The following is a 23272-nucleotide window of genomic DNA, read 5'->3' as shown; positions in this document are numbered from 1 at the left end:
ACATGCACAACCTGGAGGAATTTCCAGAGCATTATGCCAAGTGAAACAAAGCCAATCCCAAAATGTTATACATTAAATGACTTTGTTTATGTAACATTCTTGAAATTACAAAGTTATAAAAATGTATAACATATTTGTTGTTGTTAGGCATTAAGTAGGTGGTAGAGGCAGGACAGAAATGGGTATGATGATAAAAAGACATTAGGGATCCTGTGAAATGTTCTGCATCTTAACAGTATAATACCGATATCCTGGTTGTGATATTTTACTACAGTTTTGCAAGGTGTTACTATTGAGGGAATCTGGATAAGAGGTACACAGGCTCTCTGTATTATTGCTTACAACTTCATGTGAACCTACAATATTTCAAAATAAAGTTTAATTTTTTAAAAATAAAGAAAACTTACCTTAAATTTTTTCTTAAGGGTGACAGACCTATATGTGACAGATAAAACTAAATTAAATTAAACAAGATAAAGTCAGTGGATAACCCATAAAACATAGGTTACATACAAGCAACAGACTTAGAAGTTTGAAAGAATCTATCACCTAGGGAAACAGGCTTGTAAATTGAGGGCATATCAGAGTTCTAGAACAAATTCCTAAAAGTCTAAGCTAATTGCTTCATAAGCAAATCACAAAATCTTCACAATTCTATGGTAAAAGAAACTTTGAAGTTTGAAGTTAAAAGAAGAGTTTTTGATGAACCAAGTTAGCCAGTGTAGTAAAGAAATGCAGTGTTTTGAAACAAACTTCTGGAGTGCTAATCTGAATTGGAAAGGACTAGCATCTCTTTCAACCCGTAGCTGATTCAGGTGACAGTCTTTCAGTAGTTCCTTCACATTTTAGAGCCCTTCACAAATTAAGATTTTCAAGATATAGCTTAATAAGTTTCTATTTAAACCCTGAAAATGACAGGTTACTAAATCATTTTCTCAAAGGTCAGGATGCAAGAAATGTAGGGAGATGGGGTATTTAATTTTACCTACCAATAAAAAGCAGTGTTTGGTGACAGTGAGAGAACTAGTAGAATATAAGAAAAAGTACTTGGATTTTAAAGGCAGAAATCTCTAGCTTCAAATTCAGATTCTTCCACTACCATGGTCATATAACTTTAGGCAATTTACATCTGAGTTTCAGTTTTCTCATCTGTGAAATGAGTATACTATCATCTATTTTAAAGAATTTTAAAGGAGCTTGGAACATAATAGTCACTTACTAAATGGTATTATCTTTATTCACCTATGGAAGTATATTATAGGATAAATATGAGAAGCACAATTGTGAGATCACAGTTGTGAGCAAATTTAATTTTGACAGATACTGCCAGATTACCCTTTAAACCAGGTTTACTAATTTGCATTTCCACCCAAAACATAGGATAATAGCCCTTATCCTGGTCATTTTTTTGTTAATTTAATGCACAAAAATGATATTCCATTGATATTTTAATTTGCATTTTCCTGAGAACTAATGACAGAAAATAACTTTCATGTGTTTATTTTTTATTTGTATTTCTTTTGTTTATAATCTCTGCTCATGTTTACAAAATGGGTTGTATATTTATTTATATGTGAGAATGCTTATAAATTTTGAATAACAATGCTTTGTTTTCTATGCTGTTATCTATGTTTTTTAACTTCTTCAGGTCCTTATAGAAATTTGAAATGTTTGTGTAGCCAAATCTGGCACCTTCTCCTTGTGGCTGTTAGTTTATACCTTGTTTGGATCATCTTTACCCTCTCCAAGATTATGTCAGCATTCTGCTATGTATCTTCCTATGTATAGTTTTGATATTTAAATACTTAACACATCTATTTTTGGGATATGGGATAAAACATTGATATTTTTTGTAGAAATAGACAATTCTCAACAATATTTGGTAATTGTTCATATAGTTAACATATTTTTGTTTTGTCAATATCTTTTCTTGAGGATATTGTCCTGCCCTAACTCCAATCTTAGGTGTCACTTGGCAAACTTGATACCTTGCTCCTGTGGCAACAAGGACAACCATATAATTTGATGTAAAAGTATTTAGAGAAGCAGTCTTTATTCTTGTAGATCAAGAGTTTGCAGTGATAATTATTCTACCAAGAGAGAATGCCTATGAAAGCCAACACAGAGAGAAGAAAAAGGAAATAGAGAGTTAGTGACTTGGTCACACTGAGTCCCTGGAACCAGATTTGCTATATGAGCCAATACATTTCTTTCTTCTTTTTTTTTAAGTGAAATATTTTATTTCTAAAGCAAACATAAAATGTGTTAATATCTTTAAAGTTAAATCTATACCTTATGTTTTAGGGCTGACTAAAATGTTACTGTATTATTGGGGCAAGGAATGAAGGGAAAGGGAGCAATGGTGATTTAGTACTTAGGAGAATGCTTGGTTTATGGTAGTTGCTCCTTATGTTTATTAACTAATTAACAACAAATGAGTACATTTACAGAAAAAAGTAAAATAAGGATTATGTTAAAAATAAAATTAAATAATAGAATGAGTGTGAAAGAGTGTGAAAAGTAAATATTTTTTAAAATGACAGAATTTACTTATGAAATCAACATTGTGTGGAATTTCCACTTAAAGGACAAATCGAGCATAATTTTGGCATGAATATCTTACCTCTTTTCATTGGAAAATTGGTAAGGCCCTTATCCAGGTGGCTTGAGAGGTCTAAGTTTGAGAGTACTTAAAACCAACTGTAAAACTAGCAAATGAGTCTACCCCAGACAAAAACTTTTGTGTGTCAAAGCAAACAGTCAATAGAGGGAAAAGATTACCTATGCAATGGGAGAAAAGATTTTCAAATGATATAGCTGATAAAGGGTTAATATCCAGAATGCATAGTGAACTTCTATAACTTAAGAACATAAAAATAAACAACCCAATTAAAAATGGGCTAGGGGAGTTCCAGTCGTGGCGCAGTGGTTAACGAAGCCGACTAGGAACCATGAGGTTGCGGGTTCGGTCCCTGCCCTTGCTCAGTGGGTTAACGATCCGGCGTTGCCGTGAGCTGTGGTGTAGGTTGCAGACGAGGCTCGGATCCCGCGTTGCTGTGGCTCTGGCGTAGGCCGGTGGCTACAGCTCCGATTCAACCCCTAGACTGGGAACCTCCATATGCCACGGGAGCGGCCCAAGAAATAGCAACAACAACAACAACAACAAAAAGACAAAAGACAAAAAAAAAAAGAAAATGGGCTAGGGAGTTCCTGTCGTAACTCAGTGGAAACTAATCTGACTAGTATCCATGAGGATGCAGGTTCGATTCCTGGCCTTGCTTTTTGGGTTACAGATCCATAATTGCCATGAGCTGTGGTGTAGGTCACAGACATGGCTCAGATCTGGTGTTGCTGTGGCTGTGGTATAGGCCAGTGGCTATAGCTCTGATTCAACCCCTAGCCTAGGAACCTACATATGCTGCAGGTGCAGTCCAAAAAAAAAAAGACAAAAAAGGGCTAAAAACACGAGTAGATAATTCTCCAAAGAAGATATTCAAATGGCCAACAAGTATATGAAAAGATACTCACCATCACTAATTATCAGGGAACTACAAATCAAAATCAGCATGAGATACCACTGCACACCAGTCAGGATGGCTGTTATCCCAGAAACAAAAGACAGCAAGTGTTGGCAGGGATGTGGAGAAATTGGAACAATTGTGTACTGTTGGGTGAAATGTAAAATCGTGCAGCTGCTATAAAAAAAAGTATGGAGGTTCCTTTAAAAAATTACAAATAGAGTTACCATATGATCCAACAATCACACTTTTGTGGGTACATATCCCAAATAATTCAGTGCAAAGTCTCAAGAAGATATTCGCACACCCATGTTCACTGCAGCATTATTCACCATAGCCAAGGGGTAGAAGCAACCCAAACATCCATTAACAGTAAATAGATGAAGAAAATGCGGTGCATATGGACAGTGGAACACTATGTGGCTTCTGAAAAAGGTAAATCATGTCACATGCTACAACGTGGATAAACTTCAGGAACGTTGTGCAAAGTGAAATAAGCCAGCCACAAAGAGATAAATACGTATGTTTCTACTCGTACTCCCATACGCCCCCTCATCAACTTTCCCGTTATTTTCTTGTTTTCCCCTTTACTGAGACATTATTGACATGACACACATAAGTTTGAGGGGGATAATGTGATGATTTGATGCATGTATATAGTGAAGAATGTTTACCACCTTAAGGTTAGCACCTCCATCCCCTCACATAATTACCTTTGTGTGTGTGTGTATGTATGGTGTTAACATTTAAAATCTCTTTTAACAACTTTCAAATATGTAATAAAGTATTGCTAATTATAGTCACCATAATAGACATTAGATCCCAGAACTTAGTCATCTTACAGCTGGGAGTTTGTACCCTTTGACCAATGTCTCCCCATTTCCCCTACCTCCTAGCCCCTGGCAACCAGCATTCTACTCTCTACAAGTTTGGCATTGTTAAGTTGGTTCCACATGTAAGTGAGAATGTACATCATGAGTTTGACTGATTTCACTTAGTATAATGCCCTCAAGGTCCATGTATTCTACTGTGTGGTGTGTATGTATGTGTGTGTATAAATATATATTTATATATACCACATTTTCTTTATCTATTCATCAATCAATGGACATGTAGGTTATTTCCATGTCTTGGCTGTTGTGAATAAAACTTCAGTGAATCAGGGGTGCAGGTATTTCTTTAAGATAGTACTTTCATTCCCATTGTATATATGCCAGAATGGGATTGCTGGACCAAATAGCATTTTTAACTACCCCATAGTTAAACCCATACTGTTTTCCATAGTGGCTGTACCAATCTGTAGTTCCCACACAGGGGTTCTCTTCTCTCCACAGTCTCACCAACACTTTTGTTAACATTGTTAACATCTTACGTCATAGTACATTTGCCAAAACTAAGAAGCTGACAGTACATTACTAATAACTAAACTCCAGACTTTATTTGGGTTTCACCATTTTGTCCATTAATATTTTATTTCTGCTCCAGGTTTCAGTACATTATATTTAGTTGTCATGCCTTCCCAGACTCCTCTGGTCTGTGACAGTTTCTTACTTTCCTTGGTTTTGTTTCTTTTCATGACTTCAACAATCTTGACAAGCACTGGCCAGGTATCCTATATAATGGCCCCAAATATGTGCTTGTCTGGAGTTTTTCTCATGATTAAATTTGGGTTATGAGTTTGAGGGGAAGATAGCGCAGTGGTGAAATGCCTGTCTCAGCACATCACTCTGGGGGTCCTGATATCCTCAAGACGATGGTAGTGATATTTGCCTTCACCATGTATTTAGATAGTAATTTCCAGGCTTCTCCACAGTGAAGTTACTGTTTTTCTCATTCACTGCTCTGATTTTTGGAAGTAAATCTAGCTCACCCTCAAGTGTGTATAAGTGTGGGTGGTAGGTAATGGGCAAGGATTAAGCTCTACTTCTTGGATGGGCAAGTATCTACTTGTGGTTTTTTTGGAATTCTTATGTGAGAAAGATTTGTCTCTTCTCCCCCATTTACTTATATAATTTATTTCTATGAGTATAAACTCATGTATATTTATTTTATATTTTGGGTTATAATCCAATATGGTAGTAGTTTGTTGTATAAATTTTTCCTGCTTTGGCTAATGGTACCTTTTTCAGTGTGTCCTGTGTGCCTGGACATGCCCTTGTCAGTTTTGTTTACTGAGCACTTTCTTACGTTTTAGTACCATAAGACATTCCAGGCTTATCCTGTATTTTTCTTACCCCAGTCCTAGAAATCAATTATTTCTCGAAGGGGACCTGGCTGTTTTACTGGAGAATGATATTTAGAAACCAAGCTCTGGGCACTGGGTGTACCTACTGCGACTGTGTTAAGTTTCTACATACTTGAGATTTTTCAGTTTCCTTCTCTTACTGATGTCTAGTTTCATTCCATTGTGGATGAATAGACTCAGCATATGTGGAATTTGTTAGATCAGTAAATTTGTCTGTAACAAGAAGTTAGAAACACTGCCTTAAATTGTAGTACAGTGGTTTCATGAGTCATCATGGACCCATGTGTCCTTTCTTTCTGGAAGGTAGCCTTAGCATGTGTATGTTATTATAAGGTAAAATGGAATGGACTCTATAGTTCCAGGAATCACAGTCTAGTCCAGGAAGGAAGAAGGAAAAGGATAAAGTTCAGTTAAATACCTATCAGCTCAGTCTGCCTCTGTTTTAAGATACTCATTGTATATGATGACCTTGAATTTATTGTTTCTCAGGCCTGCCTGATTCCTGTTGTTTACAGCTCTAGTTTTCTTGATGGGAGTTTCCCATTAGGTCAATCTCATCTGCATTCATATTTTCTGAACTCTCTCAAATTTCTGGATCCTGGTGTCTCTACCTTACTGATCACCTTACTGATTTGGAATTTGTTAACCAAAACTTCAGAAATGGAGACCTGATTAAAATAAAAAGGTGTTTATTGGGGGTCTGTTAGGACTGTGTAGCCTGGGAAACAAGATGCAACCCCTTGAATTGTGTTCCACTTGGCTGCAAAATGGGGAAGGCCTATAAAGGTAAAAAATTCAAGGTCACAATTAGTTACATGAGTTGCTTATCAGGAATCATGATTGGAGAGTTCCCGTCATGGCTCAGTGGTTAACGAATCTGACTAGGAACCATGAGGTTGCAGGTTTGATCCCTGGCCTTGCTCAGTGGGTTAAGGATCCGGCGTTGTTGTGAGCTGTGGTTTAGGTCGCAGATGCGGCTCATATATGGCCTTGCTGTAGCCCTGGCATAGGCCAGCGGCTAAAGCTCCAATTAGACCCCTAGCCTGGGAACCTCCATATGCCGCAGGAGCAGCCCTAGAAAAGGCAAAAAAAAAAAAAAAAGAATTATGATCGGAGCTGGCAAAAAGTAAGAGTGCTTGTTAAGTAAGGATTGGTTGGGATCTGAAATGGTTGGAGAGTTACAAGGGGAGACATTAAGACCATAAGTATGCAGCTGGCAAGTGTTGTCGTGAGTACCACCAGCAGTGTCCTTGAGTCTGGTACAGTTCAGACAAAGCTCTTTTCAGTGGCACAGAGACATATATGAGATCAGATCCTTACTGGTCCCCTGACTTTGTTTTTGTGTGCCTGAACTATGATTGCTCCATTATAATTTCAATTTGTCATCAGATTTTTTTCTTCTGGAGTTACTATTTTGTTTTAATTTACTGGAACCTTGGGAGGTAGAAGAAAGTAAACACACATGTTCGTTCTACCATTTTGAAGCTCCTCTATTGGCTCGTTTTATTGTCCTTTTCTAGCATCCTGAGCATTTCCCTCTAATATAACTACCCTGGATTTTGTTACAAATATATTGTATACTCACCTAATCATAACGCAGAATTAAAGTTAGTAGTGTCCTCTCTCTTCTCCTCCAGGGTTACTCCCTTAAAAAGACAATGTTAGTATTTTGTATCCTTTCCTGTAGTTTTCCATGCATATACTAGGGGGGTATTTTTATTTATTTGTTTTACAGGGGGTGTTTTGGCTGAGCCCATGGTATGTGGAACTTCCTGAGCCAGGGGCTGAACTCATACCACAGCAGTGACCAAGCCACACCACTGACAATGCTGGATTCTTAACCCACTGAGCCATCAGGGAACTCCTGTTTCGTATTTTTTAGAAAAATGAAATAATATTGTTTTCTACTATTTATTTTTCCACTTCCTTGTCATACATATCATACATTTCTAATTTTACCTTTCTACTGAATTCATTTAAAGTAATGAACTTTCAAATGTTAGAATTTAAACTGATTTTAAGGAAGATTTTGGAAAATTCAAGCAAAAGAACAGGTATGGAAAAGTATGAGATGTATTTTTGGAATTCAGAGTTGGACTGGAAAGAGACTATAGTGGGGAATATTGAGATACAGAAATTATTTAGAGTCAGTGTGTAAGAACAGTGAATAACAATACATGGGAAAGTGCTGAAGGTTTAAGAATAAAGTCAGGTTAGTAACTGCTTAATATTAATGAATACTCAAACCAGAAAATACTTCTTATAAAAGTGTCATTCATTGAATTGTTACTTTACTGATTTGATATATAATGAACCTTTACAGACTGAAGGAAACAATATATAGGAAAGTGGTTTATAGTACTAAGTATGCTACAGAGAGATAGTGTCAAGTCTTCTTAAGATGAGTTGGAAGTGTGAATGCACATTATGATGCTTCTAGGCAACATTCTTCTTCACTGCAGTCTTCATTATGTGGTGGTAAGAACACCTGTTGAAATTTTAGGATGTCTACATTTAGGCTGCTAATCATGTGGGTAATTTAGGCAATGACCTTAATTAAAGATTCTTGTGTAAAACAAAAAGTAGGACTTAATTATTTCTAAAGTGTCTTCCATTTCTAAAGGTTCAGTTGTTCTATAATTCTATATACCTTGATTAGACCAAATGTTTCCTCAGGCAGTAAGTACCCATTTAATAGTTACAGGTTGAAGAGTTCCTGCTGTGGCACAGTGGGTTAAGAATCTGACTGTAAGGCTTGGGTCACTGTGGAGGCATGGCACAGTGCACTATAGGATCCGGCATTGCTGCCACTGTGGCATAGGTCTCAACTGTGGCTTGGATTTCAACCCCCCCGCTTGGGAACTTCCCTATGCCACAGGTGTGGCAAAGAAAAAACAACAACAGCAACAACAAAACAATTACAGGTTGAGAGTCATTAAAAACACTATCTCAGTATGACATCAGATGCCATTTATTATCTAAAGTATTTCACAGCTTTTAAAATTAGTTTAATTTGTTACAACAATTCTATTTTCCTTTCTACTTTTCTTTCTGCTTGAAGTTGCTAACTATTGCTTTGATTTTACAGATTCAATAGGGTGAATGTTATGGTATCAGGGAAGCTAAGATTTTATATGTATATATCTGACATAAATTTTTTTGATGATTGGCACATTATAATAGTTATGAGAAAAAACTTATTTAGTTTTTAATGTTTAATATCTTCAATAACTACTGAATGAATAGAATTATCTCTTGAAATATCCTCTCATTACAAGCAGCCTAAAATTAAAACTTCTCTTCTTATAAGGTGACTTTTTCACCAAAAGAATATATTTCACCATCTTTCAGTCCAGAATATATAGAATTCAAACCAAACTATCAGGTGAGTCCTGAGTTTTCTTATCCCAATATCAATTATACTTAAATACTAGGTTTCTGCAATACTTTATGTAATTCAGTGGTTTGAAAGCCAGACTACACCCATTAGAAACACTCACCTGTCTTTACAGGCCCCACCTCTGACCTAATGAATCTCAATCATTAGGCATTTGAAAACCATACAAACGAGAACAAATGCTAGGATGATTATTTCACATTTTGTTTTTTGTTTTTTTTTTCAACTGGATAATGGAGAACTTGTATGGAAAAAGAGTTTGAATAAGAGCCTTCATTTTGAAGGCTATTTCAATGATAGAATAGCCTGATTCCAGAGCTACAAAATTGCCTATGGGTATTACATTGAAATTTCACTGTAATCTAGAATTGTTATCCTACTCTCTACCATTTCTGAGGGATATATAATATTTATCAAAAAGCAAGATTCTACTGTAACATGTTAAAACTTGGAGACTTGAAGGCAGATGATCTATGCTCCCAAGTCAGTCTTTAGAGAATATTTATGATACTTTTAATGGACTATCTACTACTTGCTTTACATTTCAAAAAATTACCCACATTACTGCTAAAATATTTATATGGATAGGACTTAGCTCCTCATGTTAGCCACTGTTTAAGCAAGTGCAGCTAACACTGGAAATTGAGTTCTTAAAAAAAAAAAAAAAAACTAGTTATGAGTACCTTTTAAGTAGTTAAAAATATTCCGGGTAGCAAAAAGCTCTGGAATACAACAGAGTATCAAAATAAGGAATTTGAAAATTTCATGTTAAAAATTCTCATTATTATTCTAATTTCAAATATTTTTAAATAATTAAAGTTGTTTATCTTTTGTAGAAGGTAGGAAGATGAACAGATAAACTGACAGATTGCTCCAAGAAAATTAACTAGAAATTTTATTATAAATTCAAAATAAATGCTTCAGAATTTCTTACCTTTTTTTTTAATATTACAGTTCCAGAAATTCAACATCAAGAACGGTTTTGATCCTTTTCTAAGGAATATAAACAACAAAATGTCAGTCAGAAAAAGGAAAGACCAAGATATGTTCAAATGTGGAACTATTTTAAGTGCAGAGGTGATAGAGCATGAAGACCAAGACCCTCCTTACCCAATACATTCAAAAACTTCAAGACCTGCAGATAAAATCAGGCCCCATAATCTTGATATCACCTCAATAAAGACTTCAGACACCAATAATAAGTTAGCCAGTGATCCTGGTATCACCACAGTAAAGACTTCAGATCCTAAGAATAAATTAGCTGGTGATCCAAGTATCATCACAATAAAAGCTTTAGACTCTAATAATAATTTAGCCCATCATCCTGGTATCGCCACAGTAAAGGCTTTAGATAATAAGAATAAGTTAAAGGAAAGACTACCAAATGTATCTCTACCAAACTTTGAAGGAGAACCATCAATGACTGGACAAGTAAACATCAATAGATGTCGCCTCTCAAAATCATTAAGTCTTACCTCCCACATAGAAAAGTTAAAACAATCAATGGTGCTCAAGTCAATTTTGAGTAAAAATCTGCAAGACCTTTCTGATAGATTATTTTCTACATCAGACATTGCTGTGGACACTGAAGCAAGAAAGAAATGTCATAGTTCTCCACTTCTGAGTGTTCATGATAAACGACCAAGTAGTTTGGAAGGCAAAGTATTTGAAAAAAATCAAGATATAAATAGATGGCTTTCAGAAGGAGGCATTTTAAATTCAAACTCTCTTTTAAGTCAAATAATTAAGGATATTACCGTAGATTCACTTTCAGAAGGTGGAACAGGGAATTCTCCAGAGGTGAAAGAGGAACTTGTTTCTGAAAAACATTCAGAGGCTGGTGAGATAGATTTTCCAATTAAAAAAAAGAGTAGTTTCAAAAAGAAACATTTAAAAAGTGAAGTGTCTAGCTCTAAACCAGATTTGAATAGGCTTGTACATGATTATGTTATAAAGCAAATATTCACTGCATCAATCTTCTCAGAGTTGGGGATAGGAGCGAAAGAACTGAATGAGACACAGACAAACTCATGGAGTCAATTAGCCACAGCTTGGGAGAGTATGTCTTCCAATCGTCTTGTTCACTTTGAAGAAAACAATAATGAAATAGAATTTCTGCCAGCCAAATCTGTTATAAGTCAGATAATACAAGCATTTCCTGTAGATACTCTTTTAGAATCAGGGATAATCAAAGTGATAGAATTAGATAAGGAATACCAAAAGAGTCTTTTGCTGGATACAGACGTAGCTTTTGCTGAAGAAAAGCCAAAGTATTCCACAGAGTATTATTCAGAAATCAAAAGCAAAACAGAACAACCTCTTACAGAGCAGAATATACCCATCATTCACAAAGATGCCACTTTTTCTTTTAATAAAGTTGAATTCATAGACAAAGGCCAAAATACATCCCCACAAGATTCAAAATATCAATTAAAACCAGATAAAAAAACATGTGTGCCAAGTAATGGTCAGAAGCTTGATAGAGAAGAAAATGATCTAAGTTCTACTTTAGAAAATTTAAGTAACTCATTAATGGATAAACTTAATGACTCTGATATAATAATGTTAAAATCATTTTTGAAAAACATATTTAATGTTTTTTTCAAATATAGTCAGTCCAAAAACAGACAGACAGAAGAAGAATTAGAAAGACTAATCGAACATCCCTTTCCAACTAAGAGAGAAGACCTTGAAGAAATCAAAGAGAATTTTGATAAAGCAGACAAATTAGACAGAAAACCTATTTTGAGTCCAAAACTGCGTGTATTTCTCGAAGAACTCTCGGAGTCAGAAATAAAAAATTTAAAATCTGAATTAAGTAAACATATCCAGCATTACCTTGTCGAAAAGCTTTCAGAATCAGGACATATCACCAAAGAGGACTTACCAAAAATCTATCAAAATCTATGTTTGATGAATGAGAAAGCAGAACCAAAGGGGCAAAATGTATTTCTGGAGAAATATTCAGAAACTGTAAAAGAAATCATGTCTTTTGTAAATAACTTTAATCATTATTTCATAGACAAACATTTAGAAATAAAGCTAAAATCTTTTTTAAATGAAATTCTCCAAAACTATTTCCTAAAAAACCTTTCAGACAACAGTTTATTTAGAGAGAGAGAATCTGAACCTATACATTCAAACATATCTTCTCTAAGAGCTAAAAGTGCCTCAATATCTATTTGCAAATTAAGACAAGATATTTCAAGAGGGAGTTTTGGTAATAGGCTTGAAATAAACATGAAATATCCTTTAAATAAATCTCTACAAAACTATCTTATAGTTTTATCAGAAAATGAACTCTTAGATCTAAAACCTGATTTAAGAAAACACCTCCAGGGCCTTTTTATAGAAAACCTGTCAAAATCAGGACAAATCTCAGAAAGGCAATTAGACGAGATCAGCCAGCACATAAATACGATTAATTCTAGTGCCTTGCCATTAAAATGTATAAAGCCAGATTTGTCTTTAAGAGATGAAAATCGATTTGTGGAGGAGTGTTCAGAAAAGCAAAATAAATATTCAAAAATTACTCAGAAAACCACTTTACAAAAGTTTCCTGAGGATAGACTTGTAGAAATAGAGTTGTCCAGGAAGGAAGAAAAGGAACCCAGCTCCTTACAGAGTTTTAAAGAGAGTTCACCAATAATGAAGGAACAGAAAAGACATCCTACAGCATCTAAAACACTGAGTTTAATTAAGGTACAACCATCCAACAAAAATACCCAGGTGATTCCATTAAATAAGTCATCAGAAAGACTTATGGATATAGTGCTTAAGAAACAAAGGAAAGAACATGGTTTTATGCAGCCTCCTCAAGCAGAAAATTTTGATTTTAAAACAGAGATTCGAGATCCACATAGTTGGAGTGATAAATCAAAAATAACTCAACCAAATTCTTGCTTTGAAAAGACACTGAAAACAAAGTCCCTTGACAAAAAGGAACACAGTAACACTTATAAATTGATAGTACAGGAAAAACCTGAAGCAATACTGTCATGGTATCCAAGAATTCCTAATTGTAAGATGTCAAATGAAGATGAGGAACCCATAAACAAATTCACTTTTCCTTCTAGACAATATAACACTTTAACTCGGCCTAATTCAGAGGCTGGAGAGGAATCAAAATTAGAAGAACAGTATCGTCAGAGATTGAGAGGAAATAATAATAATAATAAAAAACAACATTTTTTAACATTTTCACATAACAGAGAGGAAATAGAAACTCTTTATATAAAACCAAACGAACTTTGCTATGAAAAATGTGCCAAAGTCCCTGAATTACAGTTTCTTAAAGTTTTTGTAGCTGAGAAAAACTCAAAACCATCCCTCTTCCCAGAAGTATTAAAAAGAGAAAATCTAAAGCCCAAAGTCCGAAAAGAAAGAGACCATGTCAACAAACAAAAAAAGACACTTAACAAGATAGTTAGTACATTACCAACCACACTGCCCACCACAAGAATTCTAAGAAAATCTGTTCCAAGGACATTGCTTCATTGGACTGCAAGAAGAACTATACATGTAATAATGTTTTTCTAATAAGTCTTTTATTCCTGTATTTGACAAAGTTGTTAGATACTCTAGAGTATATATGTATGCCTGCAAGTATATTTGTTGACCTTTACTGCCCCCAGACATACAGACCTCTACATTTATTTTTATTTCTTTATTTATTTGTCTTTTTGCCTTTTCTAGGGCCACTCCCACAGCATATGGAGGTTCCCAGGCTAGGGGTCTAATCGGAGCTGTTGCTGCCGGCCTACACCAGAGCCACAGCAATGCCAGATCCGAGCCGTGTCTGTGACCTACACCACAGCTCACGGCAATGCTGGATCCTTAACCCACTGAGCAAGGCCAGGGATCAAACCCACAACCTCCTGATTCCTAGTTGGATTTGTTAACCACTGAGCCATGATGGGAATTCCTACAGACCTCTACATTTAAAGAATTCTCCTGACATTCCAATATCACCTCATCTCATTCAAAATGCAATCAGAAATCAAGGGACTGTTAACACACTTAATGACTTTGTATAAAATAGATAAAGGAGACCCACAGAGCACAAATTAGAAAAAAAAAACACTCTTTCCTCCAGGCAGACTCTTAAGGCTGGCACAGCCTGGACCGGACACTCAGTTCTGTCTTCAGAGAACTGGCTGTTTCAGCCCTTACTCACCCCTCAGCCAGGGGCTGTTGTGCCGACACTGCCTGAACAACCATTGGTAGTGGCTGTTTACTATACAAAGGCTGGGATTGTCTTTTCATGCAGATGCAGATACAAGTATAAATATTTAGTCTTTTTTCAGATCACTGAATTATCCTTGTTTCAGTAAACAAATATGAAGCTCCTATTATGTGCCAATTATTCTGCTAAGCAATAGAGATATGCAAAATTTACAATCTCTTCAATTATTAATTGTAAAATATCAATTTAACTTCTACTCTTGGAGTTCCCGTTGTGGCTCAGTGGAAACAAACCCAGCTAGTATCCATGAGGATGTGGGTTCTATCCCTGGCCTTTCTCAATGAGTTAAACGATCCAGCATTGCCGGGAGCTACAGCATATGTCAGACACATGGCTTGAATCCAGTGTTGCTGTAGCCGGCCAATTCGACCCCTAGCCCGGGAACTTCCATATGCCATAGGTGTGGCACTAAAAAGCAAAACAAACAAAAAAACCCAAACAACAACAACAAAAACAAAAAAACTGAAACAAACAAAAGCCTTCTACTCTTTTCTTTCATCACTATCCCTCTGTCATATCATGGCTGGGAAAGATGGGCATTCAAATCTATTTTTTAATATTAACATAATTAGGAAAATAAATCTACTAGACTTTATGAAAACGATTCAAAAGCAAAGTTAAAAATCTAGGAATGGGAGTTCCCATCGTGGCGCAGTGGTTAACGAATCCAACTAGGAACCATGAGGTTGCGGGTTTGGTCCCTGCCCTTGCTCAGTGGGTTAAGGATCCAGCATTGCCATGAGCTGTGGTGTAAGTCGCAGACGTGGCTCTGGAGTAGGCTGGCGGCTATAGCTCCAATTAGACCCTTAGCCTGGGAACCTCCATATGCCGAGGGAGCGGCCCTAGAAAAGGCGAAAAAACACACAAACAAAAAATGTAGGAATGGAAGGGACTTATTTCAACTTTCTCACTACTACTCTTCTCTTAGTATATATAAATAGGCACTACCCACAGTTGGGAAAACTCACAAACTCTAAAATGATATTATGTTGATAATTTAATGTAATTCACTCTAACTTTGAATGAGAAAACATCTAATTTCAGAATAATTGCTTCGAACTGGTTTTCCATGGTAAAGCAAATTATTTGCTTTAGTAAATAGTAAAGCAAATTAGTAGCAGGGCAAATATTATCTAATACAGTTTATTCTCTCAACTTTGAATTCCCTTTTTTTTTCCCTTTTTTTTTTTTTTGGCTTTTTGCTATTTCTTTGGGCCGCTCCTGCGGCATATGAAGGTTCCCAGGCTAGGGGTCAAATCGGAGCTGTAGCCACTGGCCTACGCCAGAGCCACAGCAATGCGGGATCCGAGCTGCGTCTGCAACCTACACCACAGCCCACGGCAACGCCGGATCGTTAACCCACTGAGCAAGGGCAGGGATCGAACCCGCAACCTCATGGTTCCTAGTCGGGTCCGTTAACCACTGTGCCACGATGGGAACTCCTGAATTCCCTTTTCTAAATTCAGTAATAGTAGGTACATGTGTGTGTGTATGTGAGTGTGCATGCACTCACATGCACACATGTATGTACAAATAAAGAAAAGGAAGTAGAAGATGGGTTCATAGTTTTTGGAAAGGAAAGATTTTCCCAAGTTCTTTCATATAAGCAGAATCTTTAATATCACTTTTCCAAGCAAAATAAGAAATTGTGTTTATGTTATATGGTATGGGATCATATAGGATCTCAGAACCCTTATCCTAAGAGTGGGCAAGGGAGATAGTTACCTTTTATTTCTCTCTGTTAAACCACCAGTACCTACACTTTTCTCTTTGGTGAAATTGACAACAGAATTGAGAGGGCATTTTCCAGGTCACCAGAAAGACTTGCTCACCTCATTCTCTAAAGTCCGGGAAATCTCCCAAAACAATCAAAGTAGAAGAAAGAGATATTGAGTTGAAGGAACTTCCAGAAAAATAACCAGTGGTGTGGTCTCCATGCCCTTCCAGGGGCACTCTAGCAGTTATGTCAACTTCGAAGCAAAAAGTATGTGACTCACCAGTGTAGCAGAAATTCCCTTCATAATGTGGCTTACCTAATTGTTTTCATGTACATAAGAGGGAAAAGGAAAAATGTTTACTTACAAATGCAGGCCAAAACGTAGACTCTTCCTACTTCCTTTTTGGTACATCTTCTCTCTTGCTGCCCTGTTTCTTAGTCCTGCCCAAGTTCCTCCTACCCTCCAATTCCATTGATCCACTCCCACCTTCTCTCCACATCAAAACAGGCCCATTCCCTTGGTGTGGCCATCACTGCAGCACATCAAGGGACAAACTTCTCAAACTAATTTGAGAAAAGATTAATAACTCCTATGAGTACATGCAAATTATATTTTTATCATAAAATATAAAATTGAAAAAAAAGTTAAAGCCCATAATTCCACCACAATCATCATTTTAAAAATTATTTTGGTGTATATCCTTCCAGTTATTTTCCTAAATGTTTTACTTGTTTAGTCTCAGAATGTACACAAAAATGTTTAATATTTTAGTATAAACATCATAACCATATTCTTAGATGCTGGGCTCTGTGTATGTGTATATGTATATTAAAGAAGGTGTTTTATTAAAGAATGAAAGCATTGATGATATAAAAAGTAAAAGTTCATAAATTATATTTGGGGTTGGGGAAGAGATATTTTGGAGGAGAATGATAGGAGGGTTGGCTTTGTCCAGGAGTCCAACCTCTAAGGACATCTTCCCTAAGATTTTCTGCCTTCCAGCTTCATATCTACCATCCCTTTTGAAATAACAGATCCTTTTAAACAATAGGATTTTTAAAGTATTGTTTTTATGGTATCAATGGCAGACACTGAGTATAGGGTCTAAATTTGGGGACAGCCTATGAAATATCTGAATGCTCTTATTCTTTGCTAATATGACAAACTTTATTTCTTATAAATCTAAAATGTACTTTTAAGAAACTTAACTCACCAACATGATCTTTTATCTTTAATATTTAGGATTGTTCAGATAGATTTGAGGATTTACATGTGACTTCATTTAAGCATCTTGAAAAAGTGAAATCAAGAGCAAGGCTAGGAAGGAGCCCAGATGACAGCCATAATCACTTAAAATGTACTACAAGACCATATACTGCTCCAGAGATTAACAAACGAGGAGAAAGCTATACTGGAAAATTTACATGTCCTCGAATGGTTTCAGCAGGCTTAGTTCATATAAATGATCCAGTCTCAGATTATGAAAACCACAAAATGCGACCAAAAAAAAATTAAAAGAGAATACTGGAAAATGTTCGCTCATTTGTGATATTATCCAAATGTTAAACAGTTCAGAATGATATGTGAAGCCAACAGACAATATCATTTCTCCAATTAACAAAATGGTTTGGAAATCTGTCTTTTGTGTGATAGAATTTGGTAACCAAATTTCATCTTGTTAGAACCATTTTGTTTTAATTAAAATAAAAAAGAAACTATCTTGATGTAAATGCATTTTTGTTTATGAACCTTAGGGAACAAACTCATTAATACAAATTCATTAGTGAAGTTTTATTTCCCAGGTCTTCCCCCTTTTCACAATATACAATATAACAATAGCACTCCAGAGTTCTCTGGATTCCCAAATCTTTGCTATGCTCTAAATTATCCCTGACCACCCAGTTTTCATGCTATTTGCAGTTATGTTTATTTAGCCTTTTGTTATGAATATATTTGAACTCTTCAGCTCTAGATTCAACAGTATGCAATTCAGTGGGCCTGTAGAACATCTATTAATTTCAATGTCATCTGATAATACAACTTTTTACACTATAAGAATAATAAAGAACAAGTTTAATACTGCTGATTCCTGAGGTTTCTAATACACTGGAGAGACTTTCTAACTTACTTGAAAAAGTATGAAATGGCCTCTTTAATAACAAAACCTGGGAAGAAACTGTATGAAACAAACTGCTTTAAAAAGTACCTAGCTGAGAAACAGGATTAAGGTGGAGGAATAGAAGGACTGGAGCTCAACTTCGCTCCTAAAAACAACAAAATTACAACCAAATGCTGAGCAATCTTCAACCAAATTGATGAGAAACTTTCAAAAAGATATCCTACTCCAGAAGACAAAGAGGAGGCCACATCAAGAAGTAGGAGGGGCAATTACATGATATAAGCAACCCCATACCTCCCAGATGAGAAGCCCCACAGACTGGAAAGTAACTGTATTACAGAGACTCACCTACTTGAGCTCCACATCAAGTCCCCATGCCTGGGGATCTGGCATTGGAAGAAAGAGCCCCCAGAGCATCTGGCATTGAAGGCCAGTGGGGCTTATGCGCAGGAGCTCCATGGGATGGGGGAAACTGAAACCCCATTCTTAAAAGGTGCATACAGACTTTCACATGCACTGGGTCCCAAGGCAAAGTAAAATCTCCATAGGAAACTGGGTCAGACCTGACTGCAGTTCTTGGAGGACCTCTTGGGAAAACAGGGGGTGAATGTGTCTTGTTATGGAGAAAGGACATTGGAAACAACGCTCTTAGGAATATCCATTAGCTTATGTTTCTCTGGAGGTGGCCATTTTGGGAAAACCTGGCCCCACTCATCAGCACTGAGAGGCCCCAGGCCAAACAATAATCCAGGTGGTATCACAGCACCACCCATCAGTAAACAGGCTGCCTAAAGACCCCCCAGGCATACAGCCACCTCTAATCTCACCCAGAGACAAAGCCCCACCCACTAGAGGGATTAGAATCAGCTCCACCTACCAGTGGGCAGGCATCAGTCCCTCCCATCAGGAAGCCTACAGCAAGCCCCGTACCAACTTCAGCCAAAAGGGGGGCAGACACCAGAACTAAGAGAGGCTACAACTCTATTATTTGTAAAAAGGTCACCACACCAAAAACCTATAAAAATGAAAAGACAGAGAACTCTAACTCAGATAAGAGAGAAAGAAAAAAACCCCAGAAAAACAGCTAAGTGATCAGGAGATTCTCAGCCTCCAGGAAAAAGACCTAGACTGTTGATGCCAAAGATGATGCAAAACATTGGAAATAAACTGGAGGCAAAGATGGATAACTTATAGGAAACACTGAGCAAAGAGATACGAGATATAAAACTTAAGCAAGAAGAGATGCAAAATACAATAACTGAAATAAAAAATTCACTAGAAGCAGCAAACAGTAGAATACAGAAGGCAGAAGTGAGGTGGAGGATAGATCAGTGGAAATCAAGGATGTGGAACAGAAAAGAAAAAAAAAGATTGAAAACAAATGAAGAGAACTCTGAGATAACGTTAAATGCACCAACATCTATATTATAGGGGTGCCAGAAGAAGAGAGAGAGAAAAGGACAGTAAAAATATTTGAATAGATAATAGCTGAAAACTTCCCTACCATGGGAAAGGAACCACTCACTCAAATCCAGGAAGCACAACAAGTACCATACAAAATAAACCCAAGGAGGAACACCCCGAGGCACATACTAATCAAACTGACCAAAATTAAAGATCAAGAGAAAATCTTGAAAGCAGCTAGGGAAAAGAAACAAATAACATACAAGAGAACCGCAATAAAGTTATTGGCAGATTTTTCAGCAGAAACACTGCAGGCCAGAAGGGAGTGGCTTGATATACTTAACTTGATGAAAGGAAAAAAACCTCCAACCAAGATTACTTTACCTAGCAAGGCTCTCATTCAGATTTGAAGGAGAAATCAAAAGCTTCACAGATAAGCAAAAGCTAAGGGAACTCAGGAATACTAAACCAGCTTCACAACAAATACTAAACGAACTTCTCTAGGCAGAAAAGAAAAGGCTGCAACCAGAAACAAAAATACCACAAATGACAAGGCTCACCAGTAAAGGTATATATACAGTAAAGGTACGAAATCATCCACCAAAATCAGAAATCAGAAATCATGAGAAGAGGAGGGTACAAATGCAGGACACTGGAGATGCACTTACAATTAAGAGACCAACAACTTAAAACAATCTCGGGTATATATGTATATAGACTCTTATATCAAAACCTCAGAGTAATTGCAAACCAAAAATCTACAATTGATATACAAATAAGAAAAATCAACTCAAATACAACACTAAAGATAGTCATAAAACCACAAGAGGAGGGAACAAGAGAAGAAGAGAAGAAAAAAGGGCAACAAAACAAATCCACAGCAATTAATAAAGTGGCAATAAGAACATATGTATCAATAATTACCTTAATTGTTAATTGGATAAATGCCCCAAACAAAAAACACAGGCTGGCTGAATGGATACAAAAACAAAACCCATATATATATATATATATATATATATATATGCAGTCTTCAGGAGACCCACTTCACTTCTAGGGACATATACAAATTGAAAGTGAGAGGATGGAACAAAATATTCCATGCAAATGGAAATCAAAAGAAAGCTGGAGTAGCAATACTCATATCAGACAAAATAGACCTTAAAATGAAGAATATTTTAAGAGATAAGGAAGGACAGTACATAATGATCAATTGAAGAAGATATAACTATTTTAAATATCTACACACCCAACATAGGTTCACCACCAGATAGGCAACTACTAACAACCTTAAAAAACAAATTGACAATAACACAATAATAGTGGGGGACTTTAACACCTCACTTACAGCAGTGGACAGATTATCCAGACAGAAAATCAATAAGGAAACACAGGCCCTGAATGAAGCATTAGACCAGATGGACTTAATAGATATTTGTAGGACATGCCATCCAAAAGCAACAGAATACACATTCTTCTCAAGTGCACATGGAACATTCTCTAAGATTGATCACATCCTGGGCTACAAATCAAGCCTCGGTAACTTTAAGAAAATTGAAATCACAAGCATCTTTTCCAACCACAATGCTATATGACTGGTAATCAACAACAAGAAAAAAAATGGCAAAAAACACAAAGATGTGGATACTAAACAACATTCTACTAAACAACTAATGGATCACTGAAGAAATAAAAGAATAAATTAAAAAATACCTAGAAGCAAATGACAACAAAGATATGACACTCCAAAATCTATGGGATGCAGCAAAAGCTGTTCTAAGAGGAAAGTTTATAGCAATACAACCCTACCTCAGGAAACAAGAAAAAGCTCAAATAAACAAGCTAACTTTACATCTAAAGCAGCTGGAGAGAGAAGAACAGACAAGACCTAAAGTTAGTAGAAGGAAAGAAATCATAAAGATCAGAGCAGAAATCAATGAAATAGAAACAAAGGAAACCATAGAAAAGATCAATGAAACTAAAAGCTGGTTATTTGAAAAGATCAACAAAATTGATAAGCCCTAAGCCAGACTTATCAAGAAAAAGTACCTAGCTGGGAGTTCCCATCACGGCATATGGAAATGAATACAACTACGAACACTGAGGTTGTGGGTTCAATCCCTGGGCCTGGCTCAGTGGGTTAAGGATCTGGTGTTGTCGTGAGCTGTGGTATAGGTTGCAGATGTGGCTCAGATCCTGTATTGCTGTGGCTGTGGGCAGTAGCTGTAGCTCCAATTCAACCCCTAGCCTGGGAACCTCCACATGCCATGGGTGTGGCCTTAAAAAGCCAAAAAAAAAAAAAAAAAGAAAAGAAAAGAAAAGAAAAAAGGACCTAGCTGGGAGGGGATGGGATCAAGATGGCAGAGGAGTAGGATGTTGCACTCATTTTCTCCCATACATACATCAAAAAGAATAAAATCTACATACAAGTGATTCACACAGAACATCTATTAAATGCTGGCACAAGACCTCAGACCTCCCAAAACTGCAAGAAACCCTCCACATAACTCAGCAGAACAAAAGGAAAGAGAGCAAGAAGCGATGAAAAGGAATCAGGATGGGGCCAGCACTCCTGAGAGGAAGCTGTGAAAGAGGAAAGGAATCACACCCTGGAAGGACACCTAACTGATGGGGAGATCAGCTAGGATGGAGGGGTAGCCTCAAAGCCTCAGAGAAAAGTGCAGCAGCCAGCCAGAGGAGGGCAAAGCAGAGAGAAAGCCACTCAGATCTTTGCTACCACAACCCAGGACATCACAGCCTGATACACTAGGGCAGGGGCTGCATGCTGAGACTCAGGCTTTGGAGGTCAGTTCTGGGGAGAGGACTAGGACTGACTGTGTGGAGTCAGCCTGAACGGCTAGGGAGAGGAGTGCCAAGGGCTGAGGAGCAGTGCACCACAGCTGAGGGAGTGAGGTAGGAGGCCTGGGCCTGCCAGAGAAGCAAGGCATCATTGTTAGGGAGGGTGAGAGGAGGAGGGATGGGACCGCCATAGGAACAACTTTCTCTGCACATATACAGACTCTCAGACAGTGGGGTGCCTCTTGCATGGGCTAGAGGAATGAGCACAAACTGCCACAGCCATCTCACACTCCCGAGTTGGGCATAGCCCACCCCCACTAAAGGTCTCATGAATAGGAACTGCTTGCAACCCAGTCACCTCAGGTCGCTGCCAAGGAGGGCTCTGCAACTGAGTACCACCTGTTGCTCTCATCCATCTGGAAATATACATGGCCTGCTGTTGAGGCTAAGGGCTATAGATACCTCCCCCCTGAGAGTCACTGCCACTGCCCAGGCCCCTGAAACCAGGAACAGCCTGCTCCCCCCCACCTTCCTGTGTGTCCTCACCACTACCAAGGCCTGGCAACCAGGTCCTGCCCATTGCCCTCAGCTCCCTGGAAACACGTGCAGGCTATATACCTGCTCACCTCCTGTCAAGTAAACAGTGGCCTGCACACACTAAAGAAAGAGATAGAAAGCATCCAAACCAAAAGCATCCCTCATGTCAAAAAAAAAAAAAGGGGGGGGGAGTTCCCATCGTAGCTCAGTGGTTAACGAATCCAACTAGGAATCATGCAGTTGCGGGTTCAATCCCTGGTCTCACTCAGTGGGTTAAGGATCCGATATTG

At 37.3% G+C, this 23272-nt stretch overlaps 1 protein-coding gene and 1 long non-coding RNA gene across 4 annotated transcripts; one reads left to right on the top strand and one right to left on the bottom strand.

The window, feature by feature from the left end:
• Positions 1 to 407: 407 nt before the first annotated feature.
• On the bottom strand, positions 408 to 11167 carry LOC125123441 (uncharacterized). 3 transcript variants are annotated; one of them, XR_007134057.1, is made up of 4 exons: positions 10918 to 11167; positions 10095 to 10153; positions 7349 to 7409; positions 408 to 435 (listed from the first exon to the last, which is right to left on the bottom strand). It is a non-coding gene; the product is annotated as an uncharacterized LOC125123441 (long non-coding RNA). The 3 variants fall into 3 exon arrangements; XR_007134056.1 differs by lacking the exon at positions 408 to 435 and adding an exon at positions 3549 to 3597; XR_007134055.1 differs by lacking the exon at positions 408 to 435 and adding an exon at positions 4661 to 6541.
• C2CD6 (C2 calcium dependent domain containing 6) lies at positions 10118 to 17706 on the top strand. The gene is made up of 2 exons (XM_047773240.1): positions 10118 to 13681; positions 17366 to 17706. Exons 1-2 carry the CDS (start codon positions 10175 to 10177, stop codon positions 17636 to 17638), a joined length of 3780 nt encoding a protein of 1259 aa, XP_047629196.1. The 5' UTR covers positions 10118 to 10174; the 3' UTR covers positions 17639 to 17706.
• Positions 17707 to 23272: the final 5566 nt, after the last annotated feature.

The sequence above is a fragment of the Phacochoerus africanus genome, chromosome 3 (genome assembly GCF_016906955.1).
Source record: "Phacochoerus africanus isolate WHEZ1 chromosome 3, ROS_Pafr_v1, whole genome shotgun sequence".
NCBI lineage: Eukaryota > Metazoa > Chordata > Mammalia > Artiodactyla > Suidae > Phacochoerus > Phacochoerus africanus.
This window is presented reverse-complemented; position numbering and strand designations above follow the sequence as displayed.

What these genes read in the sequence shown, in the direction of transcription:
- C2CD6 (XM_047773240.1), top strand. Translation starts at nt 10,175, where the DNA reads ATGTCAGTCAGAAAAAGGAAAGACCAAGATATGTTCAAATGTGGAACT. An exon ending in CTGCAAGAAGAACTATACAT is followed by an intron (nt 13,682 to 17,365) that starts GTAATAATGTTT and finishes TTTAATATTTAG; the next exon opens with GATTGTTCAGATAGATTTGA.